The sequence below is a fragment of the Rhinoderma darwinii genome, chromosome 10 (assembly GCF_050947455.1).
Source record: "Rhinoderma darwinii isolate aRhiDar2 chromosome 10, aRhiDar2.hap1, whole genome shotgun sequence".
Classification (NCBI taxonomy): domain Eukaryota; kingdom Metazoa; phylum Chordata; class Amphibia; order Anura; family Rhinodermatidae; genus Rhinoderma; species Rhinoderma darwinii.
In genome coordinates, this window is record NC_134696.1 from 100,282,082 (window position 1) to 100,309,928 (window position 27,847).

The window sequence follows — 27,847 nt, forward strand, 5'->3', positions numbered from 1 at the left end:
GGAGTCACATGTTGTGGACAGGCTGGAGGGGCGCGCCTGGACATTATATACAGTATATAATACACTGCCAATTATTATCTATTGCTAGAAGGACCTGTATTTCTGCTATAGATTCCCAGTGTGATAAGGAAAGATACATAATATCAGGAGGGTTCCTGTACAGGGATTTCCCAGCCTGTATTGTTATCAGTCGCCATCTGCTGGCAACATCATTTACTACAATGCAGAATAGAGTGACGTCAGAGAGCAGAGGGGCAGAGGAGAGATAGATAGATACATAGATTAGATAGATAGATAGATAGATAGATAGATAGATAGATAGATAGATAGATAGATAGATAGATAGATAGATAGATAGATAGATAGATAGATAGATAGATAGATAGATAGATAGATAGATATGAGATTGATGATAGATAGATAGATAGATAGATAGATAGATAGATAGATAGATAGATAGATAGATAGATAGATAGATAGATAGATAGATAGATAGATAGATAGATAGATAGATAGATAGATAGATAGATAGATAGATAGATAGATAGATATGAGATTGATGATAGATAGATAGAGAGAGAGAGAGAGAGAGAGAGAGAGAGAGAGAGAGAGAGAGAGAGAGATAGATAGATAGATAGATAGATAGATAGATAGATAGATAGATAGATAGATAGATAGATAGATATGAGATTGATGATAGATAGATAGATAGATAGATAGATAGATAGATAGATAGATAGATAGATAGATAGATAGATAGATAGATAGATAGATAGATAGATAGATAGATAGATAGATAGATAGATATGAGATTGATGATAGATAGATAGAGAGAGAGAGAGAGAGAGAGAGAGAGAGAGAGAGAGATAGATAGATAGATAGATAGATAGATAGATAGATAGATAGATAGATAGATAGATAGATAGATAGATAGATAGATAGATATGAGATTGATGATAGATAGATAGATAGATAGATAGATAGATAGATAGATAGATAGATAGATAGATAGATAGATAGATAGATAGATGATAGATAGAGAGAGAGAGAGAGAGAGAGAGAGAGAGATGGAGAGACAGAGATAGATAGATAGATAGATAGATAGATAGATAGATAGATAGATAGATAGATAGATAGATAGATAGATAGATAGATAGATAGATAGATAGATAGATAGATAGATAGATAGATAGATAGATATGAGATAGATAGATGATAGATAGATAGATAGATAGATAGATAGATAGATAGATAGATAGATAGATAGATAATAGAGGTTGCCTTGTCGTGGCAGGTGGGCTCACACAATTTGATCAAAATATGTGCTAAGAACCTCCCTATTGTAAGTAGATTCAGCAGTAATGCATATTTATTTATATTTAGTGGTATAGGTGACATTAGTGTTCGCAGTGTGCGGTATAAATTTTGAGTCACAGGCGTTCTTGCACGTTACACATTTTCTATCATTTTGTTGGATTGTGCTGGTCAAACTTTTGTGTTTATGTGATTCATATATGTGGGGTTAGTGACTGCCTTCCATTTTTTGATCTTGCCCTCCTCCCATTCTGCACTGGGTGATTTTAGTTAATTTAATGTTGGTTCCTACCATCCCCAAGAATATGTAGGTTTAGTCCCAGTTCCGGGTGTATGAGGTTCCCACCTCATAGAGGATGCCTCGTCGTGGCAGGTGGGCTCACACAATTTGATCAAAATTTGCACTAAGAACCTCCCTATTGTAAGTAGATTTAGCAGTAATGCAGATTTATTTATATTTAGTGGCTTAGGTGGCATTAGTGTTCGCAGTGTGCTGTCCCCATTTTCTTGTGTGCTGTATAAATTTGCAGTCACAGACGTTCTTCCACCTGTATACACGTTTTGTTTCATTTTGTTGGAATGTGCTGTTCAAACTTTTGTGGTGTTTAGATAGATAGATGGATGGATGGATGGATGTATGGATGGATGGATGGATGGATGGATGGATCTTGAAAAGGGTGAGGAAAGTATATTACAAGGAGTATTTTATTCCACTAATTAAAACTACAGCCGGAATTCTTCTTCTTCAGTTCTGTAACTTCTCATTGAGTTGTTCTCGTCTCTTTCTAGGTGACACTTTGTCCTGCAAAGTTTGTACAACTTCAAATGCTGAATTCTGCAATGTCTCCAGTTCGCTCTGCCCTGAGGATCATGTCTGCGCCTCCTCATATACCGTAACTAATACACGTATGACGCTTGATTATTGATTTGTTTCGTTGTCCTCCCATGTGCAGTCTTTTAATCTATGAATGATGGGTGACAACTACTATCGACAGCCATTGCAGTGCTCATGGGGGTTGTCATTATCCTTTCCCTTGACCTTAATTGACACATAAATCTGCACTGTTGTGATGAGCTACATCTTCCTTCGCTTCCTCGCCTTTGTGTCAGTCTTCACTGATTTTTAGAATTCTATTTAAAAACCTGAAATATCAGGATTATCTCCTCCTAGTTAGAAAAGTGCGGGGATTATCAATCAGAAATTCTATATTGTGACTGCAGTCTATGGGGCCTTCAGAATAGTTATATGTTCTTGTGTCCTCATTGTTATCTCGCACCTTTATTATAGATGGGACAATATTCACAATGTCATGTGCCCCCAAACATCACTGTGACTCCCCCGGAAGTATCAGTGCAGCTAATGGTAGAATCAGGAGAAGCACAACTTGTTGTTACACGGATAACTGTACTCCACCACCCCCTATATGTAAGTACCACCGACTATATGTAAATACCACCCCCTATATGTACGTACCACCGACTATATGTAAGTACCACCCCCTATATGTAAGTACCAACCCCTATATGTACATACCACCCCCTATATGTAAGTACCACCCCCTATATGTAAGTACCACCCACTATATGTAAGTACCACCCACTATATGTAAGTACCGTCCCCTATATTTAAGTACCACCGACTATATGTAAGTACCACCGACTATATGTAAGTACCACCCCTATATGTAAGTACCACCCCCTATATGTACATACCACCCCCTATATGTAAGTACCACCGACTATATGTAAGTACCACCCCCTATATGTAAGTACCACCCCCTATATGTACATACCACCCCTATATGTAAGTACCACCGACTATATGTAAGTACCACCCACTATATGTAAGTACCGTCCCCTATATGTAAGTACCACCGACTATATGTAAGTACCACCCCTATATGTAAGTACCACCGACTTTATGTAAGTACCACCGACTTTATGTAAGTACCACCCCCTATATGTAAGTACCACCGACTATATGTAAGTACCACCGACTTTATGTAAGTACCACCGACTTTATGTAAGTACTACCCCCTATATGTAAGTACCACCGACTATATGTAAGTACCACCCCCTATATATAAGAACCACCGACTATATGTAAGTACCACCCCTATCTCTAAGTACCACCCCTATTCTGTAAGTACCACCCCCTATATGTAAGTACCACCCCCTATATGTAAGTACCACTCCTGATATATAAGTACCACCCCCTATATATACGAACCACCGACTATATGTAAGTACCACCCCTATATGTAAGTACCAGCCCTGATATGTACGTGCCACCCCCTATATGTAAGTACCACCCCCTATATGTAAGTACCACCGACTATATGTAAGTACCACCCATTATATGTAAGTACCACCGACTATAAGTAAGTACCACCGACTATATGTAAGTACCACCCATTATATGTAAGTATCACCGACCATAAGTAAGTACCACCGACTATATGTAAGTACCACCCATTATATGTAAGTACCACCGACTATATGTAAGTACCAACCCCTATATGTACATACCACCCCCTATATGTAAGTACCACCCCCTATATGTAAGTACCACCCACTATATGTAAGTACCACCCACTATATGTAAGTACCGTCCCCTATATTTAAGTACCACCGACTATATGTAAGTACCACCGACTATATGTAAGTACCACCCCTATATGTAAGTACCACCCCCTATATGTACATACCACCCCCTATATGTAAGTACCACCGACTATATGTAAGTACCACCCCCTATATGTAAGTACCACCCCCTATATGTACATACCACCCCTATATGTAAGTACCACCGACTATATGTAAGTACCACCCACTATATGTAAGTACCACCCACTATATGTAAGTACCGTCCCCTATATGTAAGTACCACCGACTATATGTAAGTACCACCGACTATATGTAAGTACCACCCCTATATGTAAGTACCACCGACTTTATGTAAGTACCACCCCCTATATGTAAGTACCACCGACTATATGTAAGTACCACCGACTTTATGTAAGTACCACCGACTTTATGTAAGTACTACCCCCTATATGTAAGTACCACCGACTATATGTAAGTACCACCCCCTATATATAAGAACCACCGACTATATGTAAGTACCACCCCTATCTCTAAGTACCACCCCTATTCTGTAAGTACCACCCCCTATATGTAAGTACCACCCCCTATATGTAAGTACCACTCCTGATATGTAAGTACCACCCCCTATATATACGAACCACCGACTATATGTAAGTACCACCCCTATATGTAAGTACCAGCCCTGATATGTACGTGCCACCCCCTATATGTAAGTACCACCCCCTATATGTAAGTACCACCGACTATATGTAAGTACCACCCATTATATGTAAGTACCACCGACTATAAGTAAGTACCACCGACTATATGTAAGTACCACCCATTATATGTAAGTACCACCGACCATAAGTAAGTACCACCGACTATATGTAAGTACCACCCATTATATGTAAGTACCACCGACTATATGTAAGTATCACAGTCAATTATAGGGTGTATATTACCTCATATGAAAGTTGATAACTTTGGTACTATCATTTGTATAAAAAATATAATATCCACTGATGTGCAATAAGGAAATAAGTGCCAGATTATTCGAATTTCTGGACTAGTAAATTATTGCATTATTTATTTATGCTTTTATCTATTCATTTATTTATTTTCTTCAAGTATTTATTTATTTTTAACTATTTATTTTTAATTACATTTTTCTTTAAGTTTTTATTTATTTGGTTGTTTTAATATTTTTTTTTTCACTTAGCATTTCTTTTTTTACTGCATATTGTTTTTTACTTTGGTATTTTTGTATTTGTTTTTTATTTCACTATTTATTTATTACATTTTTTTTATTTTATATTTTTATTTAGCTATTTATTTTATTTTTTACTTTACTATTTATATTCTAATTTTTTTATTGGACTATTTATTTATTTATTTTATATTTTTTTTTATTTTAGTACCTGATGAAAATTTTCAGCCAAATGGGTTGACCTGCCAAACATGCTTATCGGTTTATTCAAAGTGGTGTTACTCTAAGCATACCATGGACTGTACGGGAGATGAAGACGTATGCCTGCTCCAAACCAGTGAATATTATGGTAAACATAATTAAAAAATATTTTCTTTTTTCATAAAACAATAATCTTTACTATATCATGCTTTTTATTCCTTGGTCCAAATTTTGAATGTGTAACATTTTTACCAAACATCTAGAAGACAAGTCAAGGGTGAGGAGCAGTGGTCTACAGGGAGACGAGAGACCATAGCTAAAATCACAATGCTGCTCGTCCATGCCACCAGGACCCGTATTACCAGAACCCCTATTACCCCCAACCCATATTAGTCACCACCCTCATGGTCTTTAATTCACTTTTCACCTCCCTGTAGTGGCACACAATCAAGACAGGAGTCGAGCCAACCTTTCTCCATGTATCTCCATGCATGGTCAAAAGGAAACTTCTCACTTTGCTTCCCTTAGTTCAGTAATCTCCACCTTTGTCTCTCTGACTGTTGCAAAACTACAATTTCCAGCATGTTAGAGAATGATGGGAGTTATTTCAAAGCCACAGGTGCAGGACCACTGCTTTATGTCTTATTAATAGCAGTTGAAGTAGACCAGTCCTGTTAAAGTAATGTTGAGGTCTTTATGGGGTTGGGGCGAAAGAAGTAACAAGATCCCCAAAATGATGATTCCTTTCTCCAGTAGAAATGGAAGAGGTCATTGAGATCCCAAAATCTAGACAGAAGACCTACTCAGGCTACAAAAATAAGTTAATTCCCCTGCAGTGCCCCCACAGGGGAAATAAAGCATTGCACAGTTCATATTGAAATCATTGGGTTGTGTATGTAATGCATGGACGTGCTTGGTCCTCCAGAATGGGAGGTTGGCTCTTTGTAGCAGCTCTCCGCTGAACAGGAGATTGCCCCCCCCTCAATTCATTTCCTAGGTTATTTGAAAATTATTTTCTAAGCCAGACAACTCCTTAAAATGATTATTAATGACATTATGTTTTACTATATTATATTTTATGCTCAGAATCATGTGCTACAATATTTCTTTTTTACAGCCCCTATAAGGAGATCAGTAGCGGTTCGTGGATGTGCCACTAAAAATATATGCTTCCTTGGCACCCAGTGGATAAAATTTGGCACCCTAAAAATGAAGTTCAAGTATTCATGTGTATTCAGTGGAACTGCGGGACTTCTACGCGGCCTGGTCACTCCGATTACTGTTGCATTTGTTGTAGTCAAATTTTTGAGTTTTTAGTCACAAAAATTACCAAAAAATCTGATTAAAAAAATGTCTAAGACGTGTTAACCTGGTCAAAGAAGATATAAATAGTATATAAAAAAAATATTATTATAATATATGTTATATCATTTCACCTTCTAACTTTATTAAAGACATAAACACAACACTTTCTCTATATACAGCCACCTGGGCAATTCACGAATCACCCCAAAGTCCATCTTCTGGAAGCCCCGGCAATCGGCTGGGGTCAGAGATAACATTGGCAATACAAACCCTGTACGGCCGTATTTTGAACCCGTAGGCAGACTGTGTGCCGCTATATGGTGCCTCCCCATCTTGCATTTGGTTTGGCAGGGGGCTACATTTTATGGACCTTGTAGAAAAAAGAACAGACTAAATTGATATAAATTGATGCAAACTTTTTTTTTACAGGGTTGGATGTTTTTTTGGCAAAATTTACAAAGTTAGTTTGAACCCAGCCATGACTAAGTTTTTGAGTGAGCCAATAGGTTTCCAAAGTATCGAACAATAATCGCAACACAACTACTGTTTTTGAAACATGATATTCATTGGCTTTGTAATTGAACGTTTTTGATGTATCAAACAGGTCCTATTGTGTGTGAAGAGTCGTTTAGGTCATGTGACGTGGAATGAATGGACTCTTCATAGGAATGAATGGACTCTTCATAGGAATGAATGGACTCTTCATAGGAATGAATGGACTCTTCATAGGAATGAATGGACTCTTCATAGGAATGAATGGAGTACTATTGTCAAACTCCGATCCTACTAATATTGAAATCATTTGCATCTTATACAAAAAAAATTGTAACCACTCTATGTATAGTCATATGCAACCATCATAATAATCAGTCATTTTTTCAAAAAATTATTCTGTTCATGTACCATTCCCACTTCGAGATGATATTCTACTGCATGATCGCTACTAAGGACCATTAGGAGATTACCTGGAGATCTGCATCCACCAGAGGAGTTAATTCTGAGGACCACCCTCCATTTATCCACTCACGGAAATAACACACTTCATAATAATTTGTGATATTTTGTTTTTTAATTATCGAAGGTGCTGAATGTCATCGACGAGTCATAGAAGAAAATCATTTGGCAGCTTAATAGAAGCAAAAATGAGTCTGTAATGGAGCGTAATACAATATTACAACAGACACTCGATACAATAGAAGCTATTGCCCCCCTCCCCTCCCCAATGATCCGAATGAAGTGATCGGTTCTTATAGTCCATGTGATAGCCCAAATTTGAGTGGAAGCAGAAAACGTTCCATAAAAAATTCTGGTTAGGGTTCATTCCATGTTCAACATTTAAAAGTAAAGTTTCTAATTATAATTAATTATGAGTAAAATTGTTTTTGTCTAATAGCCCCCCATCCCTCTCCCCACTAATGACCAAGATGAAAACTTCATTTTAAGTATAAAAAACACCCCTAAACACAAAATAAAAATTCATGTCGGCACACGTCATGTCAATCTATCGGAAGCAAATGCCGAATGTTGCGTAGAATTCATGAAAAGGCACCAGGCATCTCAAAAAAGAAAAAGCGCTCCTTGTTAAATGGTTCCCAAAAAATAGAGCTGTGGGTTAGAGTTTGGATTAAGAGTTAACCATAACTGTATCCGTCTTTGGGGTTAGGATTAGAGGCAACCCTGTAACTTTTTGTTGTTTTTTGCTGCTTAGGATGTAGGGTTTACACTCACAGGAATATTTTTGAGATGGAGAGTCGAAGGCTATGGGATTTTGGGTAAGGATTAGATTGAAGAACTGTATAGGGCATTGGGTTAGGATTAGTGTTAAAACTAATTGAAGCCAGTTTTGTCATACATTTAAGGGGCCAGGGCATTACCGCATAGGGTAAGGAATAGGGCTAGACCAAACCACAGCCTTTTTTCATGATATAAATTATAAAATGAGGGATTAGGGCATAGGGTTTGGATTAGGGAATGGGAATTGGACTGGAACTAATCCGAACCGTAGCTCTTTCTGAAAAGGGGTTGTGGTCTTTATGGTTGAGATTAGGATTAATACTATTTGTAGCCTTTTTACGCAATAGAGTTATGGTTTAATATTTGGACTAAGGTTAAACCTTACTCTAGTAAAGGGTTAGGGAGAAGGATTGGGGGTAGTGTTAGTTCCCTAACTGTAGCCTTTATTTGCTAAATAGAGTAGGGAATAGGATTAAGTATTAGGTTGTAGGATTAGGATCGGCGTTAAACTGAATTTGCCTTCTTTGCAATATAGGATTAGGGTTACGTTTTGGATTAAGGCCAAGACCAGCGTAATAGTAGAGCGAACCATCTTTGTTTTATAGTTCAAAGGCTTGTATGGGAAATGGTCGTAAAGTTTGGATTAGGGTAAATTCTACTGTAACTTTAGCAATGACCTTCTTTGTTATTTAGGGCATAGATTTAGGTAGTAGGGTCTGATTTAGGGTTAGTTATACCTGTAGATTTTTTTTTCTTTCTTTGCTATATAGGGCATATATTTAGGGATTGGGGTTGAGGGTGCAAATTAAAGGGGTATTCCGGTTACAAGTTACCCCCTATCCATAGGGTAAGGGGTAACTTGCTGATCGGTGGGTGTCCGACAGCTCAGTCCCCCACCGTTTCCGAGAACGGGGAGCCCGAAGTTGCCCGAACCCCAAGTTTGAACCGAGCGACAGGTCGCTCATGCGCACGGCCACTCCATTCATTTTATATAGCAGCGCCGGAAAAAGCCGAACACTGCATTCGGCTATCTCCGGTGCTCCCATAGAAAATGAATGGAGTGCGGGTGCGTATGTGCGACCTGTCACTCGGTTCAAACTTGGGGTTCAGGCAACTTCGGGCTCCCCGTTCTCGTAAACGGTGGGGGTCTGAGCTGTCGGACACCAACTTTTCAGGAAATCACCCCTTACCCTATGGATAGGGGGTAACTTGTTGTAACCGGAATACCCCTTTAAGGTTAACACTAACGGTAGCCTCTCTTTGTAGGATTAAGTTGAAGGTCATCTCTGTAGCTCCTCAATACAGGGTATAGTGTTGGGTATTAGGTTATAGAATTAGGATTATCATATCCCTATGGAATTATGACAGATTATAGTCTAGACTCAATGAAGCTCTCTGCGTAACCGTACAAAGCATAGGGTATAAGGATCGGATGACGGTTAACCCAAAATCGTAATAGTTTATGTAAATGCTTTGTTTTATCATAGTAATTGGTGTGCTTTTTTCTTTGAATTGCATGCTTATAGACCAATACATTTTTCAATCATGGTAACAACACTATTGGAGGCTGAGGGCCATACGGGGCCTTAGCAGACATCTATACAGTAACCTGCGGTGAAGTCTTGTCTCATGCACAGCATATTCATATCAATGCACACAATAAAGTGCTTAAGGTAAAAAATAATACAAATTATAATAATAATGCTAGTAAATGTTGTGCTCCTATTGCTCAAACCTGCAAAAGTTGAATGCAGTCAAGTAACAGCGGCACAGTGCAGAATTGTAGAGCCCCGCCCACGAGGAGCAGGCTAGAATAAAAATGTGGCTGATATTGCAGCAGTTACCAGCAAAATTAATAAACTGGAATGAATGTTGGGGCCGTGGTTTGAACATGTGATCTCAGTTCGGAGGCTGACGGCCCCATAGTTATGGCTTTGACTTCCAAGGTCGCAAATCGCTTTAGTACCACACCCCCGGAAAGCATTTTTGCTGTATTTTGCTCCTACAAGACAAGAAGATTTGGGGATCATTGGCATATTATTACATTTTAGATGTAAAATAATGTAATAACAAGTTAGATCACATACAGTATTGTACGCATTCAATGTATCGGCATAGAATTAGGTTTTTCATGTAATAAAAGTCACACTTTGGAACACTGTGTTAGCAGAGTAGGGTTTTCCCCATTGGCCCATGTCCATAGACAGCCCTCCTGGAGGTCGGCCTGCTTCTGACACCAACACCCACTCCTCTTAGGACACAAATCACAGAACAGGAGATGCCCATTGCTGGTAGAGTAACACTGGTGACACTGGGTGTAAGACAACTAATGAAAATGGGCACGATGGCTCTTTGAGGTCTGTGGAGTCTAAGATATTCATTACTGTGTGACCTGACATACATTCTTGTTCATAAAAACTATATCTAGGCCATGGGGACAATAAGCAGGGGAGGGTCCAAGGCAGCAGTACAAATAGGTGACTTCATCAGAGCCTTCTTCTGGATCAACACAGTTTAATAATAACAGCTTTAACTTGATGGACTGGCCCCACTACTTCTATAATTTAATGGTTGGGTATTCTAGGGCCACACCGTACAATATAAGTAGTGAATAATTACTTATGTTACTAATTGCAACTCCTGAGTGAATGCTATCATTGTGACTTGGGACATGAAATTGAGATAAAAAATACAACTTTTTGGACTCTAGACGATCGAACATGAGACAGAACACCGATCTTCATTCGATGACTTTCTATCATAACATACCTGAGTATACGTGATTCATGTAAATACACTTGTTTTCTTGTCCGGTGCATTCAATCTTTTCTTTACTGTGACACCAAGCTGAGTCGTGGGCCGTGCAGCTAGAACAAGTCAGTCCGTTCTTACGAGGTACATCAATAGGTACTGAAAATGGCAAACATCCCTGTCAGTTAGACATGGGCTTTAATGGTCTCTGACTTCACCCATACATAACCTCAGCCAAACTTCCAACACCCTATTGCTACCACACACCACTACTGTGCAGCAGATTTTGGATCTGGGAGCATTCACTTGGAGGAAATGGGGTTTTATGCTGGGCTTGGATACCTATAGCTCCCAAAAGTCCTCTTTCTCATGGGACTGTCCAACAACTGGGTCAATAGAGTCGTGACTCTTTGCAGACTTACATAAAATGGGGCCTTTTTACAGGTTACATGGTAGGGCTTAAAATGTTGGGAGGTGTGTTTACTTCTACGACATTTATGTATCTGTTCATGGTAACTCTTCAAGTAACAATACTGTTTTCTGTTGCTGATATTTTACTTGCAATACCATGAATGACCACATGGTGTGCTGTTATATTGTTCCTTGCTTATAGCAAGTTCTAGAAAAAAGGGAACCCACATTAAAGAACAAAATAGCCCCCAATTATGGTGCTGGATTCTTTCCATGACTCTTGGGCCAACTCCCCACTCCTTTGCTTGCCAACAATGCAGTTTCTCTGAAGAGAAGTGCTGAACATCTTCTCACCACCCAGTAGCAAAGCAAATGGGACCAACCAGTTGTGGGATCCCTTTCCCCAAAGACCCCATAGCAGCCAAATGGTCTGCCTCTAGAATATATATTCTCTTGGTATGTATCAGGCAGCTAAGAACCAGGAGATCTGGAAAGCACAACAGGTCTCCATACAATACAACAAAGGAATACAGCGCCTTCATGTGGAACTTACATGCGGGGGAAGAAGGATAACAGGAATCTGTATAGCAACAGGATGTTGCCATTTTAACTTGTCCTCTTTGGTAGCCAATAGTCCCGGCTACTCCACACGCGTTTCGTCTTTCACAAGATTTGCTAAATGTTTTTGTTTGCATCCCATCTGAGAAACATAAAAGAAATATAGTGAAAAGGAAAACAAGCTACTGGTAAAAGATGAACATATTGTGGCCACCAGATATTACACACAGTAGCAATAGTGGTCCTTTAAATATGGCAATTCAATGACCAATGAATGCCCCCATAGGCTACCCAAATAACAGTGTTATATAATGCCCACATAGCAATACTCCGGCAACATGTTCAATGTTGATGCTGATGCAATGCCTGATTTAAAAACTGCACTGCAGAATGCACTGTGCGGACACTCAACAAGCTGGGAATGCTGGGAAATGAGAGGTCTGAAGTCTACAGTTTTGTGAATGCAGCTCTGGAGTGTAATACATGTTGTAACTCAGGATCATTTCAATTTAAAGACTACTACAAAATCAACAGAGCAAGCTCTTTGCAGACACTGAACAAGTAGGGACTGCTGGGAGATTTCTGCTCCTAAACCTGCAAAATTATAAATGCATATCAAAAGTATAATACAGGATGTAACTCAGGATCAGTACGGAATAAGTAATAATATGTAAACAGTGATTCCACCAGCAGAATAGTGAGTGCAGCTCTGAAGTATAATACAGGATGTAACTCAGGATCAGTACAGGATAAGTAATGTAATGTATGTACATAGTGATTCCACCAGCAGAATAGTGAGTGAAGCTCTGAAGTATAATACAGGATGTAACTCAGGATCAGTACAGGATAAGTAATGTAATGTATGTACACAGTGACTCCACCAGCAGAATAGTGAGTGCAGCTCTGGAGTATAATACAGGATGTAACTCAGGATCAGTACAGGATAAGTAATGTAATGTATGTACACAGTGACTCCACCAGCAGAATAGTGAGTGCAGCTCTGGAGTATAATACAGGATGTAACTCAGGATCAGTACAGGATAAGTAATGTAATGTATATACACAGCGTCTCACCTTTTTACATAGAATACTTCTAAATGTAAATTATAAAATAGCGTCCCACTGTGTGGAGTTTCCTACTACAATCTGACAATTTGCACTAACATAATTTTACACGCAAAAATAAGCACACCAACATACCCATAATAGTAATAGTGCTGGTGGAGGCACACACATATTCTTTCGGACAAGACCTTTCTTCTCCAGAGCAGGACAATTCTCCTTCAGCTCGACAGACAAAACAAGTAAGGGAATGACCTGTAAAAAACAAGGAGGACATTTTATTGGACTGTGTCATAATAATATTACCTCGTACACATCAGTTTGACACCTTTTCCATTCTTTGACCCTTAGGGCATTTTCCCCTCTTTTGTTTGGCAGTTTTGTAATTCATTTAGAGTTGGGTCCTATATAGGTTTTCACCCCTCATTTAAAAAGGGCAGTGCCAACCTGAGTTGGACCCACCCGCAAGGGGTTCTTGACCGCAGCACTGCCTACTGCAATACTATCTAAGCATTTGGAGACAATCCCCACAGGGGCTGTAATGTGACCATATAAGTTATCACCCAGTTTTCCCAGGAACATTGCTTACCGAGCTGTTCTTTAAAGGGGTTGTCTGGTTTAGAAAAAAACATTGATCCCCAATAAATCCTCTGTTTAGGACCTTCCATTACCCAGAATGAAGAGCGGCTGTAACCATTCCCTCTGTCTCTTGAGGTTTTGGCACACCCATGCGTTACATGGACAACCCATTGATTTTAATGGGAACTGTGTATGGGAACTGTGTAATACTCCATTTCACCTGGGGTGGCACTGCAGGCGAAATGAATAATTTCTGACCTCACAGATTACAGCTGATCGCTGGTGCTCCCAGCTGCTCTACCCTATGTATCAACTTATTTTTAGGGGGCCATCTAACAAAAATGGATTGTCTAACGTGTACTACCCGTTTAAGTCAATGTCCTTCAATGCTGTCATATGAATATTTGGTTATATTCTTATGAATTTTCAGGAAATTGAATTTAACGTATATATCAGGGCTGAGTTGGTCAGATGTAATAGTGTTGAGTTTGTCAGATGTGATAGTTTTGAGTTGGTCAAATGTAGCAGAGCTGAATTTAGTAATCTCAAGATATGTATCCTGTGGTTTTACACAGGACTGCAGATTTTAACTCACAGGCTCGTCATCATGATGCTCAAACCGCAGAGTCCCAATGCGTTAACTAAAATAATAAATGTTTGTGTATTCATTGGCTCTGTGGCGTGAGAATTAGAACAATAGTCTGTAATTTATGAATCCCTACAAAATGAAAGCAGATGTCATATCAGAAGAGAAACGAATAAGAGGTCAATGTCCCGAGATGACAATGGGGATGATTATTATGCAATCAGTTGGCGATTCTCCATTGTGCGGCTGAAGATCTATAGTGACATGGGACACAAGAGCGGAATAAACCATTATACTCACAGCTAAGAAAAACTTATACACATACACATTGCAGAATGAACCACTTCAGTCTAAAGTTTACACCAACTTTTAGAGAGCGTTGGACTCAGGTTCCTTGGGCCCTTAGAGGAGATGATTTTCAGGACCCCCCTCCATCCATACAGAACATGCCTCATAATCCTCGTCATTACCATTGTACACACAGGACATATCCTCAACAAGGTCTAATAGGGTCATCCCATAAGAAATAGACTCTAGTGGTGAGTGATTGTCTGCAAATGGGGTTTTCTTCTGCTGGACTTTAGGGAACTTTTATTGCGTCGGAGCCTGGGCCTGCCGCCCACTGGAGCCTCCACTATTTTTCCGCCGGACCAGTCCATTCCTGCTCATAGTACCCAGAAAGTGAATAATAAACTATTAAATGGAGTCTTCACATTGGACAATGATTTTTTGTTAGACGGGTCCCTCAAAGTTAAGCTGATCACAAGTTGATTTGATGCCAGGACACCCATTGATCTCCTAGGGCACCAATTACAACTATTTAGTTACCCTGCAGCACGACCGCAGGATAAATGAAGTATTACACAATTCCCATTGATTCAATGGGCTGCCTGTGTAATGAATGGATATGTCGGGTCCTCCAAAGGAAGAGATTAACTTTATAGCTGCCCTGGATAATAAATGAAGGGCCTGAATTACCTCAAAATGTATTGAAGAGCGGCTACCTAGAATGTCTCTTGCTCTGGAAGACCTGGTATATCGGTATATTACAAAGACAGCCCATTGCATCAATGAGAAATGTGTAATGCTTCATTTCACCTGTGGTGGCGCTGCAGGAGAATTAAACACCTGCTGTTGGATTCCCCCACTGCTGTGGTTGCAGCAGGGTTGCTCCTGATTTTCAGGAAATCATTCTAACAACAAAAATGATTTGAGACAGACCGGTTGCTAGGGATTCCTGTCCTAGCTACAGAGTTTTATGTGGTTGTCAAGCAGCATTTCCAGTCTGTCTTAAAGGTCCGAGACAGAATTATTCGTAAACTGGGGGCAGAGATGGGACAAAAACTCCCACTGCCAGATTTTTGCAAAAATATATTTAGGTAGATGAGCATAATGATGACGTATGCATTCAATACCAAAAGTGTCCACTAGGAGAACATGTGCCATAAATCATATAATAGGTGTGGCTTATAAGCAGTTGAATATCAATGAACTGTCAGCTACAAAAATGAATTTTATTCTATTTTGGGATAGAAAAACCTGATAATTGCAACATGACTGATGTTGGCGGTTAAAATATAGTACATTATAATGCTTTATTAATATCTCCAATGTATCCCTTTAATTACTGACCTATAGAGATGACGTAGATGTAGCAGAGCTGAAGTTGTCCTGTAACGGGTTTTGATGACTCTATAAGCTTAAATAGTGTAGTGAGATTGCCTGCAGTCCCATAAAACATTTCTAGTAATACAATGTGTCCAATAACTTCCCCAGCTCTGCTACATCTACAGCTTTGTCATATACAGCAGGGTGGATCCTGTCTAGATCTGTCTGTACAATATTATACGCCACAAATCCTAGACAGGTTTCTGAAATTAAAGCATCATGGCCAATAAAAAAAAAATGACATGACTTGCTCACACCTCTTTTCCCAGCCCTGCAGAATACTGCGGAATACTGCAGAACAGGCCTGGCTCCTGTCTAGGGGGATCACTGCACTGAGCATCTGCAGAATAACAGCAGCGAGAGGGGCCGGCAATTCTGATCACGCAGCAAAAGCTAAAAATATAACGAGCTACGGAGGGCGATAGAATAAATACAGGACGACAGCAACGATGGAGGGGGGGGTGATATGTAACCAATGTAACTGTAGAATCAACAACATAATATAACATATAAACAGTAGGAATAATAATAATAACAATAATAATAATAATAATAATAAAAGGAAGAAGTAGAAGTAGAAGAAGAGGAAGACAATACAATAAATACAGGACGACAGCAACGATGGAGGGGGGTGATATGTAACCAATGTAACTGTAGAATCAACAACATGATGTAACATATAAACAGTAGGAATAATAATAATAATAATAATAATAATAATAATAATAATAATAATAATAATAAAAAGGAAAAGAAATGGAAGAAGAAGAAGAATAAGATATAAAAAATACAGGACCATAGTAACGATCTAAAGGAACCAGAGCAACAATATTGCGGGGAGGGGGGGGGGGTGATATGTATCCAATGTAACTGTAGAATCAACAACATAATAAAACATATAAACAGTAGGAATAATAATAATGAAGAAGAGGAAGACAATACAATAAATACAGGACGATAGAAACAATCTATAGGTAGCAGACCAACAATATTGAGGTGGGGGTGAGTGATATGTAAGCAATGTAACTGTATATTAAACAATATATTATAACATAGTAATATTATTATTATTAATAATAATAATAATAATAATAATAATATGAAGGAGAAGAAGAAGATGATGATGATGATGATGATGATGATGATGATGGTGGTGATGATGGTGGTGGTGATGATGATGATGATGATGATGATGCCTATGATCATGATGATCATAGATCTTGCAGATAATTAGACATTGCTACAATCTGTTCTCTTACCCATAGACATGAGGGTGGAGAGGATGCAGGTTGTGAGGATCAGGGAGCCCATCTTGAGGCAGTGCAGCGCTCCTCCAGCCTGTGGGACAGAATCAGGAGGACTGAGTGATGTTTGGTTTGGAGGGAGGATCCTCAGAGAGACGTTGCTCGGAATAATTGCAAGAACTTTAAGACTATGAAGCCAAAATATGCCCTTACCCAGAATACAATTAATTCATTTAAAGGGACCCTGCCCAAAAACATACAGGACATAAAGAGCACCACCAAAATGAAAAATACAATTCTTCAGTCATTGTCATGGGATTCTTAGGTGTATCTGTTTCTGGGATAGTTGGGTGATCAATAAAGCCACCATCGCAGCTCCCACAGGGGCTATCATCCAGCTTTTCCAGACTCCTGAATGGCATATTTGGCAGTGATAGACCACCCACCTCTATATTATTATTATGTAGGCAAATATGCCACCAAAAGACAAAAATAACTTGGTAATATCTTATACCATATGGCAGTGTAGAAAAAAAAATGTCTAGTGGAAACCATCCACATGCAGCTGTTTACGGATCCTTATATTGTTTGTCTTTTGTTTTTGGTTTTTTTTATTCTAAAAATTGTTTGTATGAATATCTGGGATGGATTTTCTCATTAACACCTGACTAAATCTATAGTAGAAATTAATGAGATACTTGGCAACAGATAATGTGGGCAACTCCAGGGAAATATAGGAAAAAGAGAAACTCATGTCATACAAAATACAAATCATGGATCCATTAACATCAGATTTCTGTTGGTCTCCAGGCAGAAAAACTCCATGTACTAAATAGAGACACACAATAAGAATAACAGATCCATCAATATCAGACTGTTGATGTTTTCCAAGTAACAACACTCAATGTACTAAATAGAGATGCATAATATAAATATCAGCTTGTTGATGGTTTCCAGGTAGCAATAGAAGAAATTTGCTCTGCAAAGAGTAAAAATTGACTTTAAAAATAGGTGGAAACTTTCAGAAATGTAACAAATCAGTGATACAATGTTACATTAGCTGACTGTAGAGACAATATTAATCACAGGTGGAGTTTCCCTTTAACTCAAAGCTTCTCAAACATTATTCAGTAGCTAAATTCTTTGGTTTATGTAGAAAACACAACAGTATAGGAATATATATATATACTTACTCCCGAAACAAGAACTCAGATGTGATCCGGAGTCCAGAAATATCCCATTATGGCCGGAGAACCAGAAGGATGATGGAGGAAGATGGAGGATGATGGAGGATGATGGGGCTACACTGACACACACGGACATATATATATATATATATGGGACTTTCCTTTGGAGAAACAAGGTTATTTCAGGGAATTGTCAGGAAGATGGACCAGAGATGACAATGTGGACAGGTCGGGTGGGATCCTCTGAGGACTGTGGGCATTTCCTAATATAAATCTGATGTATTATATCATGTGATGACTATACAAGACGTCTGCGTGTAAACTGACCTGTACTGACGGGCGCAAAACAGCAGCTGCTTCAGGAACAAGAATAGGATTTCAAAGGGGGAGGGGAATCTGTGGGATTAGAGGAGTCTGCAACCTGTGGTTTTATAACAGTTGTAGGACTACAACTCCCACTGCCCACAAACTGCGAAGTGTTGTGAAACTACAACTCCCTACAGATTGCAAAGCGCTGCATAACACAAATAGGAATTAGCCCTTACCAAGAGTTAAATACACTATATGGCCAAAAGTATGTGGACACCCTTACTACATATTAAGTTCAGGAGTTTCTGCCACAACCATTGCAAATAGGTGTGTGTGTGTGTATGTGTGTATGTGTGCGCGTGTGTGTGCGTGTATGTGTGTGTGTATGTGTGTATGTGTGCGCGTGTGCGTGTTTGTGTGCGTGTATGTGTGCGTGTATGTGTGCGTGTGCGTGTATGTGTGTGTGTGTGGGTGGGGTGTCGGTGTGTGTGCGTGTGCACGTGTGTGTGCATGTGTGTGTTGTGTATGTGGGTGTGTGGGTGTGTGTCTGTCTGTGGGTGTGTGGGTGTGTATCTGTCTGTGCGTGTGCGAGTGTGCGTGTGCGTGTGCGAGTGTGCGTGTGTGCGTGTTCGAGTGTGCGTGTGCGCGAGTGTGCGTGCGTGAGTGTGCGAGTGTGCGTGTGTGTGTGTGTGTGTGTGTGTGTGTGTGTGTGCGTGTGTGCGTGTGTGTGTGTGTGTGTGTGTGTGTGTGTGTGTGTGTGCGTAAATACCAGTCATACATTATTAATTGCTTACACCTCATTTCTATATTGTTACTAATTGCTCTTTTATTGTGGGTAATACACGTGACTCAGTTAACACCAGATCTGAGCTTCAGACATCATTTACTCCTCTTTGTTATGTGGGATTCTACAGATGAAGAGCTATTAACGCTGTTTATAAAGTGAGACGTGGTGTTTATTACTTTCATCTACCACATTAAGACGTTATATTCTATCTATACTGTGATGTCAGTAGGTGCCCCGTAAAGCTTAGATCTTTTTTCATCAACAATGTGATTAATAATAGGAGATCCACAGCGGGGCCACAATCTCTGTTACTTTTCTCAGTCACATGTACATTAAAGATCGTGTCATCGGGATGTGCAGAAGAAAACCAGAGATCATGGGGAAAACATATCATATCCATGTAGATGGGGCCCCTGATCACATTTGACCCCCTTGACCCAATTCTGCAAGAACACAATGCTATGCTATGTGGTTCCCTCCGTTGTGATGCGCTGATGATAGAGGGTCTCTCAACAACAAGACACCCACCTCAATCAACATCTCACATGTTAAGAGAAGACAGGGTCCAAACCTGAGCAATGACATCACAACACAAGGTTTATATTAACAGGTTATCATATCAATATATTATCTCATAGATCAATATCAGTGGTTATAAATGTAGCTAGCATTTAAAGGGGTCATCTAATAGGGCATATTGATATCAGAAAGGGGGTCCTGACTACCCTCTACGAGCCAGAACAGAGAGCCGGCTCTTGTCCTGGCGATCCTGGAGAGTCAATGCATTACATGGACGGCCATTTATTTGCTGCATTTACCCCTGTAGTGGCAGCTTCCGGGGGTTAGAGAAGCTTGACAAGTGGTGATCTGTTGATCGCTGGGTTCTTTTTGAAAAGTGGTTGTCTTGGGGAGGCTAGAAGAAATATGATCATCTTTGAAGGACATGAGTTTTAGAAGCTATGTCCAATGGCTAGCTGAGGTAGTTCTGGACTCGGGTGGTGACATAGTCTCGCAATGTTGGGAGGATAAACCTTCACTGCATCTTCTCCCCGTCTGAAGGCCAGATAAGTAAGTTACGTAGTCCATAAGGTTGAGAGAAGACACAGGTCCATCAAGTCCATCAAGACCAACCTATAATCCTACCGTGTAGTCATCTTGTGTCCACCAAATGCTCCGGTTTTTTTTTACCCATCATGATATAGAGCTTCCATAGTGTTGTTACATCTAACCCTGACTAATGTAGACAAACTCACACCCCAAAAATGTTTTTGGAAAATGGAAGAAAGTCCGAAGAACCTGAAGGGAACTCAAGCCAACAGAAGGAGAACATACAACCCCATGCAGATGTTGTCCCCGGTGCGAATCACTGAGCCAACGTGCCACCCATAGATCACCATTTTCTCGAGAGCATCAACTCTTGAACTTTATTCAGTCATGATTTTAGGAGACACAGTCAAAAAGGAAACTATTATAATAATGACATGATTGGGAGGCCAGAGTCTGGAGAGGTGGACCTCCGGCTTACCCATGCAATGGACATGATCAAGAGCTTGTAAGATGAAGTCCATTGGCTTGACACCTGCCAAGGTTGATATTAGACGCCCATAACTCCCATAATGTGGGTAAAGAGGTAGGACTCTCCGGACCTCCGCATTTTTGTAATGTCAGGATTCACAGATTGGGGGTCCCTAGTAGAGAAGACGATTGTGGGAGGAGGGTTCCCCTGCATTCCACTGATATCATCATGGGAACCTTCAAGTTAGCGCTATATATTTTCCTCCATCTGTGGATGCTGGTGGTCCTACAGAGCAGTGCGTTTTAGTCTCGGACTAAAAAGGGGGGGGGGGGTACCGAGGAAAAGAATCTACAGCAGACGTCCCATTAAATTCATTAATTAAAAAATAAACCCCATGACAAACATGACTGGAGAGCTCACTGTCTGGCTGATTCCACTCTCAGAGAAAACCTAAAATTTGATTCAAAATTTTAAAAATTGGAAACCATCAGACAAGAGGAAAAAAATGCGAACTTGGACAGGACACTTTACTACCTGCTGATACATAAGGACGGCAATGCTGTCCAGCAAGTCCACTCCTCCAAGGACCGAAACTGGATACTTTAATGAAAACAAAGCAAAGCTATAGTGTACAGCTGATTCTGCTAATCCTACTGATGATTTTTTCCATTACTCTGATATAACAAGGTATCAGGGTAACAGCCAATCCAGTCATAAATATGAATTCATATAATCTGATCTTCCTGGTTCATGAATAGAATTCCAGAATTGCTGTAAAGACTGACACTTACACAGGCAGAGCACTTGGAGACAGAGGAACCAAGAGGGGCATATGCATTTCATATGTCATTTAGGATCTATGGAAAGCTCAGTGACAATCACTCTGGGCGCTGCACTGCCTGCATTGCTAGTTGTCACCCAGGGTCTGTTTCATGTGTACTACCCCTTTAAGTATCATACTTCTATATGCAGATTTAATAGTTGGTGCTAGACCATAACTGGACAACACTGATGAATTAATGTGGCTGAGCATGGAAAACTTTTAGGTTTTATTACATAGATCTCCTTGTAGATAAAGTACATAGAACGTTCCGGTGATAAGTTTCCGCACACATTATATATTTATGAATATTTCCACGTATTTACTTTGTAACCATTTAGATCAAAAGCAGCCAATAAAAAAGGATCATTATTTAAAGCAGAGCCATAGCTTTAGTCTTTAGGGTCCCCAATCCTTAACTGCCATTAATAACCCTGCAAATAAATTTTTGTGCCCCCTCAGGAGCAAGGAATCTGGTATAACTATAGCCACATCACCCCCTAGAGGCTGTAAGTGGGATACTCTTAGTTTTTAAAGGTACTATACATCTAAAATGATTTATAACCTTACATTCAATGAAATTTAGTACTGATCGTTTTGATCGCTGTGATCTTAAAGGGGAATAACACAATATTCCCATGTTATATCATATTATCATATTACCATTCAATCATGTAGGATATCTGCTAATTCAATCTCATGAGGAGGTTGTCTCAGTACATTAATGGCTTATCATCAGAATATCGCTAGATTTCCACTTTGCTCTAGCGATCAATGAGGGTCAGATTGGTCAAGCAAAGTGGCAGCACCGCTACGAAATATTTATGTCACAATTTATTCTATCGGCGCTGGTGGCCACCGATTGACTATAATGGACCAAGGAGAGTTACTTTAATCACATGCTGCAGGTATTAGAGTCTCGGGGGGCATAACCAGGTATTAGATCCAAGGGAGCACTTAGCTTTTCCACAAATGGAAAACCTGTGAATATCTGTGACTAAATATTAAATATTCTGCATATGTTAAAAATAAGAAAAAACGTTATATCGGGTGTTCTTACTTTTTTAAATGACAGTATCTCTCCAGTGCCAATTACAGGTAGTTGAGAAAAAGTAGTAAAATGTGACCGTAGTACCCACATGTCACCACTAGATGTCATCAGGAACATGAAAAACTTCTGTGCTCTGTAGAATAGAGAACATTTGTCTGTCAGTTTATTTGTCTTTTCATCTACACAGTCATCATCAGTCCACATTCAAGTCATACTCAAGACAATCCTTTTGGGTCAATAAAGCACCCTCTTTTTTCACTATAAGCCTTTGTGAGTGCTGCCTACTGACTGCTTTTTGTCTAGGGGGACAGTGGTCAGTTCCCTAAGGCTTGCACCCCCTTTCATTTAAGCCTGTGCTGCTGGATTCTATTTTTGTATCTAGATAGATGATAGATAGATAGATAGATAGATAGATAGATAGATAGATAGATAGATAGATAGATAGATAGATAGATAGATAGATAGATAGATAGATAGATAGATAGTGACAACAATTAAATAGCCCCAATACATATGTGTCCGCCCAAAAAAAAGTGTGTATATGAGACAGCATAGCATATCTATAGCACTACGACCCTATAAACTATGGATAGGATTAGATACAGTGGCTGAGCAGACAGTATCACACATGATAGCATTAGATACAGTGGCTCAGAAGGCAGTATCACACATGATAGGATTAGATACACAGCTCAGCAGACAGTATCACACATGATAGGATTAGATACAGTGGCCCAGCAGACAGTATCACACATGATAGGATTAGATATAGTGGCTTAGCAGACAGTACCACACATGATAGGATTAGATACAGTGGCTCAGCAGACAGTACCACACATGATAGGATTAGATACAGTGGCTCAGCAGACAGTATCACACATGATAGGATTAGATACAGTGGCTCAGCAGACAGTACCACACATGATAGGATTAGATACAGTGGCTCAGCAGACCGTATCACACATGATAGGATTAGATACAGTAGCTCAGCAGACAGTATCACACATGATCGGATTAGATATAGGGCCCAGCAGACAGTATCATACATGATTGGATTAGATACACAGCTCAGCAGACTGTATCACACATGATAGGATTAGATACAGGGCCCAGCTCGCTGACATTGCGGCTCCAGCGCTGGACCCAGGATAGGTAAGAATAATAATTTTGCTTCTTTATGTGTTACTGATTATTTTTGTGTTTGTGTTTTTTTTACAGGTTCGGTTGTTGGACTTCGGATTTGAGGACTTCAATGACGGCGTTTTTTTTATTCTTAATAAAATGGTTAATGAGGGTTGTGTTTTTTTATTTCAATAAAATATTTTTTCTATGTGCTTGTATCTTTTTAAACTTTATTACTACCGCCTTAGTAATGGCCGCTGGCTGATTGACAACCTCCATTACTAAGGCGAGGCTTAATGTCAGCCGGTGCAGAGGCTACACTAACCCCCATTATTACCCCGGTACCCACCGCCACCAGGGGTACTGGGAAGAGCCGAGTACAAACCAGTACCCGACCATCTGTAGTGACGGGCAGGCACCGGGGTGGCCGCAGGCTGGTAGTATTAGGCTGGGGAAGGCCAAAAACAGTGGCCCTCCCACCCTTGTAATGCTGCCTGCTGCTGCTGTGTTGTATCTGGCTGGTTATGAAAATTGGGGGGGACCCGACATCATTCTTTCCAATTATTTTTTTTTAAATGACGTGGGGTCCCCCCCATTTTCATAACCAGCCAGATACAATAAAGCAGCAACAGCCTAGCATTACCAGGATGGGAAGGGCCACTGTTTTCGACCTTTCCCCTCCTGATAATACCAGCCTGCGGCCACCCCATTGGCCAACCATCACTACAGATGGTCAAGTACTGGATGGTACCCGGCTCTTCCCAGCACCCCTGGTGGTGGTGGGTAACGGGGTAATAAAGGGGGTTAGTGTTAGCCTCTGCACCGGCTAACACTAAGCCCCGCCTTAGCAATGGATGCTGTCAATCAGCCGGCGGCCATTACTAAGGCGGTAGTAATATAGTTTAAAAAAAAAACACAAAGACATAGAAAAAATATTTTATTGAAATAAAAAAAAAACCCACAGTCCTCATTAACCATTTTATTAATAAAAAAAAAAGCTGTCATCGAAGTAGTCCTGGAATCCGCCGTAGTCCAACGACCGAACCTGTAAGAAAACACACAAAAAATGATTAGTAACACATGTGTTAGGGTATGTGCACACACACTAATTACGTCCGTAATTGACGGACGTATTTCGGCCGCAAGTCCCGGACCGAACACAGTGCAGGGAGCTGGGCTCCTAGCATCATACTTATGTACGATGCTAGGAGTCCCTGCCTCTCCGTGGAACTACTGTCCCGTACTGAAAACATGATTACAGTACGGGACAGTTGTCCTGCAGCGAGGCAGGGACTCCTAGCATCGTACATAAGTATGATGCTAGGAGCCCGGCTCCCTGCACTGTGTTCGGTCCGGGACTTGCGGCCGAAATACGTCCGTCAATTACGGACGTAATTAGTGTGTGTGCACATACCCTAAGGCTTAGATACAGGGCCCATGTGTGATACTGTCTGTGGGACCCTGTAACTAAGCCTACCACAAGGTAGGCTTAGATACAGGGTCCAGCAGACAGTAATCTTATACAGTATAAGATTAGTGTGTGCTGGGGCCCTGTATCTAAACCTACAGTGTGGTAGGCTTAGATACAGGGCCCAGCAGACAGGATCACGCATGGGCCATGTATCTAAGCCTACCATGTGATTGGCTTAGATACAGGGCCCAGCAGACAGGATCACACAATCTGTGATCCTGTCTCATGGGCCCCCTAAGCCTGATACATCGTAGGCTTAGGGGTTGTGCAGTCCCTAAACATTGATGGCCTATCCACAGGATAGGCCATCAATAGCTGATGTGTCGCCCGGGACCCGCAAATCAGCTGTTTTGAAGGGGCCGCAGCACTCGTACGAGAGCTGCTTCCCCTTCATTTCACTACTCGCTCACACTGTGAATCGCCGACACCGATTCACAGTGTGACCGGAATGAAGTGACAGGAATGAAGGGGAGCAGCTCTCGTACGAGTGCTGCGGCCCCTTCAAAACAGCTGATTGGCGGGTCCCGGGAGTCAGACCCCGCCAGTCAGGGCTAACCTTACCTTCCTCTTCGGCCGCGGCGGGAGTTCTGTAGTCTCGATGCTGTGCGCGGCGGCATAGCGCTGTGACGTCATGCGCTGCGCACAGCGCTTGACGTCAGGACCTCCGCTGCGATCCGGAACCAGGAAGGTAAGTAAAGTATGTTACTATAGTAACAGGGGCCCGCGGCCCGAGTTACTATAGTAACTTTTTATTGATGTGGTGCGGGGGGCCGTGGGCCCCCCTGGCTTCGGGGCCCGGTCGCAATTGCGACCGCTGCGACCCCTATAGCTACGCCAGTGTATCTATCTATCAATTTCAATTCAATTCAATTCAATTCAATTCAAAGAAGCTTTATTGGCAGGACCAAATACATATTAGCATTGCCAAAGCAAGTAAGAAGTAAGGGAATGAGGGATAGGGACTGAGGGCTTGGGGATAGGGACACATCTAGGGTCGGGGTTATACAAGTCCATGGCATATCATGTCTCTCTCAGTTTATGGCATGCAGTGACATATTGTGCCGCTGTGCCCACTGTGGTTTCCTCTTCACCCAGCAGGATGTAGAGTTTCTCTTCCTCTTCCATGGAGCTGAAGTCCGGTAAGAGATCAGAGAGTTTCCTGAAGTGAGTGTCCCTCACTGCTGAGTATTTGGAGCAGTGTAGCAGGAAGTGGGTCTCATCCTCCACGGCCTCTTGGTCGCACTGTTGGCACAGTCGGCTCTCCCTGGGCTTGTAGGTTTGTCTGTGGCGCCCGGATTCGATGAGCAGGTTGTGGGCGCTCAGTCTGTAGCGGCTCAGGATCTGTCTGTCTCTGGGGTTTGGCAGTTTCTCCAGATATGGCGCCAGTTTATATTCCCGCTGTAGACTCCGGTATATTGGCAGTTTCTGGGATGTCTTTATGTCGTTCCTCCAGTCACTGATATATTCCTCTTGGTTCTCGTTTATTGTCTTCTTGATTTCGGCTTTTGTGAGGCCGCGCTGAGTGACATTTTCTTCAGGCCGGGTCAGGGTGAGATGTTCTGCGGGGCCTGGTTTACCTGGGACCCCTTGGTGTAGCAGGGCTTTATGGTGATAGGAACTTTGCCTGCTGTTGTGTAGATGGGCCCAGAATGATAGCGCCCTCTTCTGGATTGTGAGGTGTAGTGGGAATCTGCCCAGTTCTGCCCGACAGGCACTATTTGAGGTGCTCCGATGGACTTGGAGAAGGTGTTTGCAGAATTCTAGGTGGAAGATTTCTGTTGGGCTGGAATCCCACCTTGACCAGTCTGGGTATGTGTCCGGACCCCAGACTTCACTGGCATACAGGAGGATTGGGGAGATGATGGAGTCAAAGATTTTCAGCCAGACCGTCACTGGTGGTTTGAGATGATAGAGTTTTCTTCTGATGGCATAGAAGGTTTTGCACGCCTTGTCTTTCAGTATCTCTATGGCTTGTTTAAAGCTTCCTGATTGGTTGATTTCTAGGCCCAGGTAGGTGTACCTGTCGGTCGCTGTGAGTGTGGCGTTATTTAGTGTGAAGGTCGGGTGCCTGGGGGATTTTGAGTTTCTCTTCTGGAACACCATGATGTTGGTTTTCTTTGCATTGATGGGTAGTGCCCACGTGGAGCTGAATTTTTCTAGGATTTGCAGGTTGTCTTGGAGACCTTTCTCGGTTGGTGATAGTAACAGAAGGTCATCTGCATACAACAGGAATTTCACCTGGGTGTCATGGAGGGCGAGACCTGGTGCTGAGGAGGATTCCAGAGCTGTGGCCAGTTCATTGATGTAGATGTTGAAGAGCGTTGGACTGAGGCTGCAGCCTTGTCTGACTCCTCGGCTCTGCTGGAAATCGGCCG

At 41.0% G+C, this 27,847-nt stretch overlaps 2 protein-coding genes across 3 annotated transcripts in view; one reads left to right on the top strand and one right to left on the bottom strand.

Moving 5' to 3' along the window:
* Positions 1 to 7,146, top strand: part of LOC142662267 (phospholipase A2 inhibitor gamma subunit B-like) — an 8,215-nt gene extending 1,069 nt beyond the window's left edge. The window contains exons 2-5 of the mRNA XM_075840396.1: positions 2,104 to 2,220; positions 2,603 to 2,740; positions 5,319 to 5,459; positions 6,429 to 7,146. Of these exons, the coding sequence (XP_075696511.1) occupies positions 2,104 to 2,220; positions 2,603 to 2,740; positions 5,319 to 5,459; positions 6,429 to 6,628 (596 nt within the window). The 3' untranslated portion in view covers positions 6,629 to 7,146. The remainder of the gene's footprint in view (positions 1 to 2,103; positions 2,221 to 2,602; positions 2,741 to 5,318; positions 5,460 to 6,428) is intronic.
* A 520-nt stretch (positions 7,147 to 7,666) lies between these two features.
* Positions 7,667 to 18,481, bottom strand: LOC142662268 (phospholipase A2 inhibitor and Ly6/PLAUR domain-containing protein-like). 2 transcript variants are annotated; one of them, XM_075840397.1, is made up of 6 exons: positions 18,403 to 18,481; positions 17,225 to 17,303; positions 13,271 to 13,387; positions 12,066 to 12,212; positions 11,120 to 11,260; positions 7,667 to 10,352 (listed from the first exon to the last, which is right to left on the bottom strand). In XM_075840397.1, exons 2-6 carry the CDS (start codon positions 17,274 to 17,276, stop codon positions 10,159 to 10,161), a joined length of 651 nt encoding a protein of 216 aa, XP_075696512.1. In that variant the 5' UTR covers positions 17,277 to 17,303; positions 18,403 to 18,481; the 3' UTR covers positions 7,667 to 10,158. The 2 variants fall into 2 exon arrangements, with proteins under 2 accessions (XP_075696512.1, XP_075696513.1); XM_075840398.1 differs by lacking the exon at positions 18,403 to 18,481 and having other exon boundaries at positions 17,225 to 17,389.
* Positions 18,482 to 27,847: the final 9,366 nt, after the last annotated feature.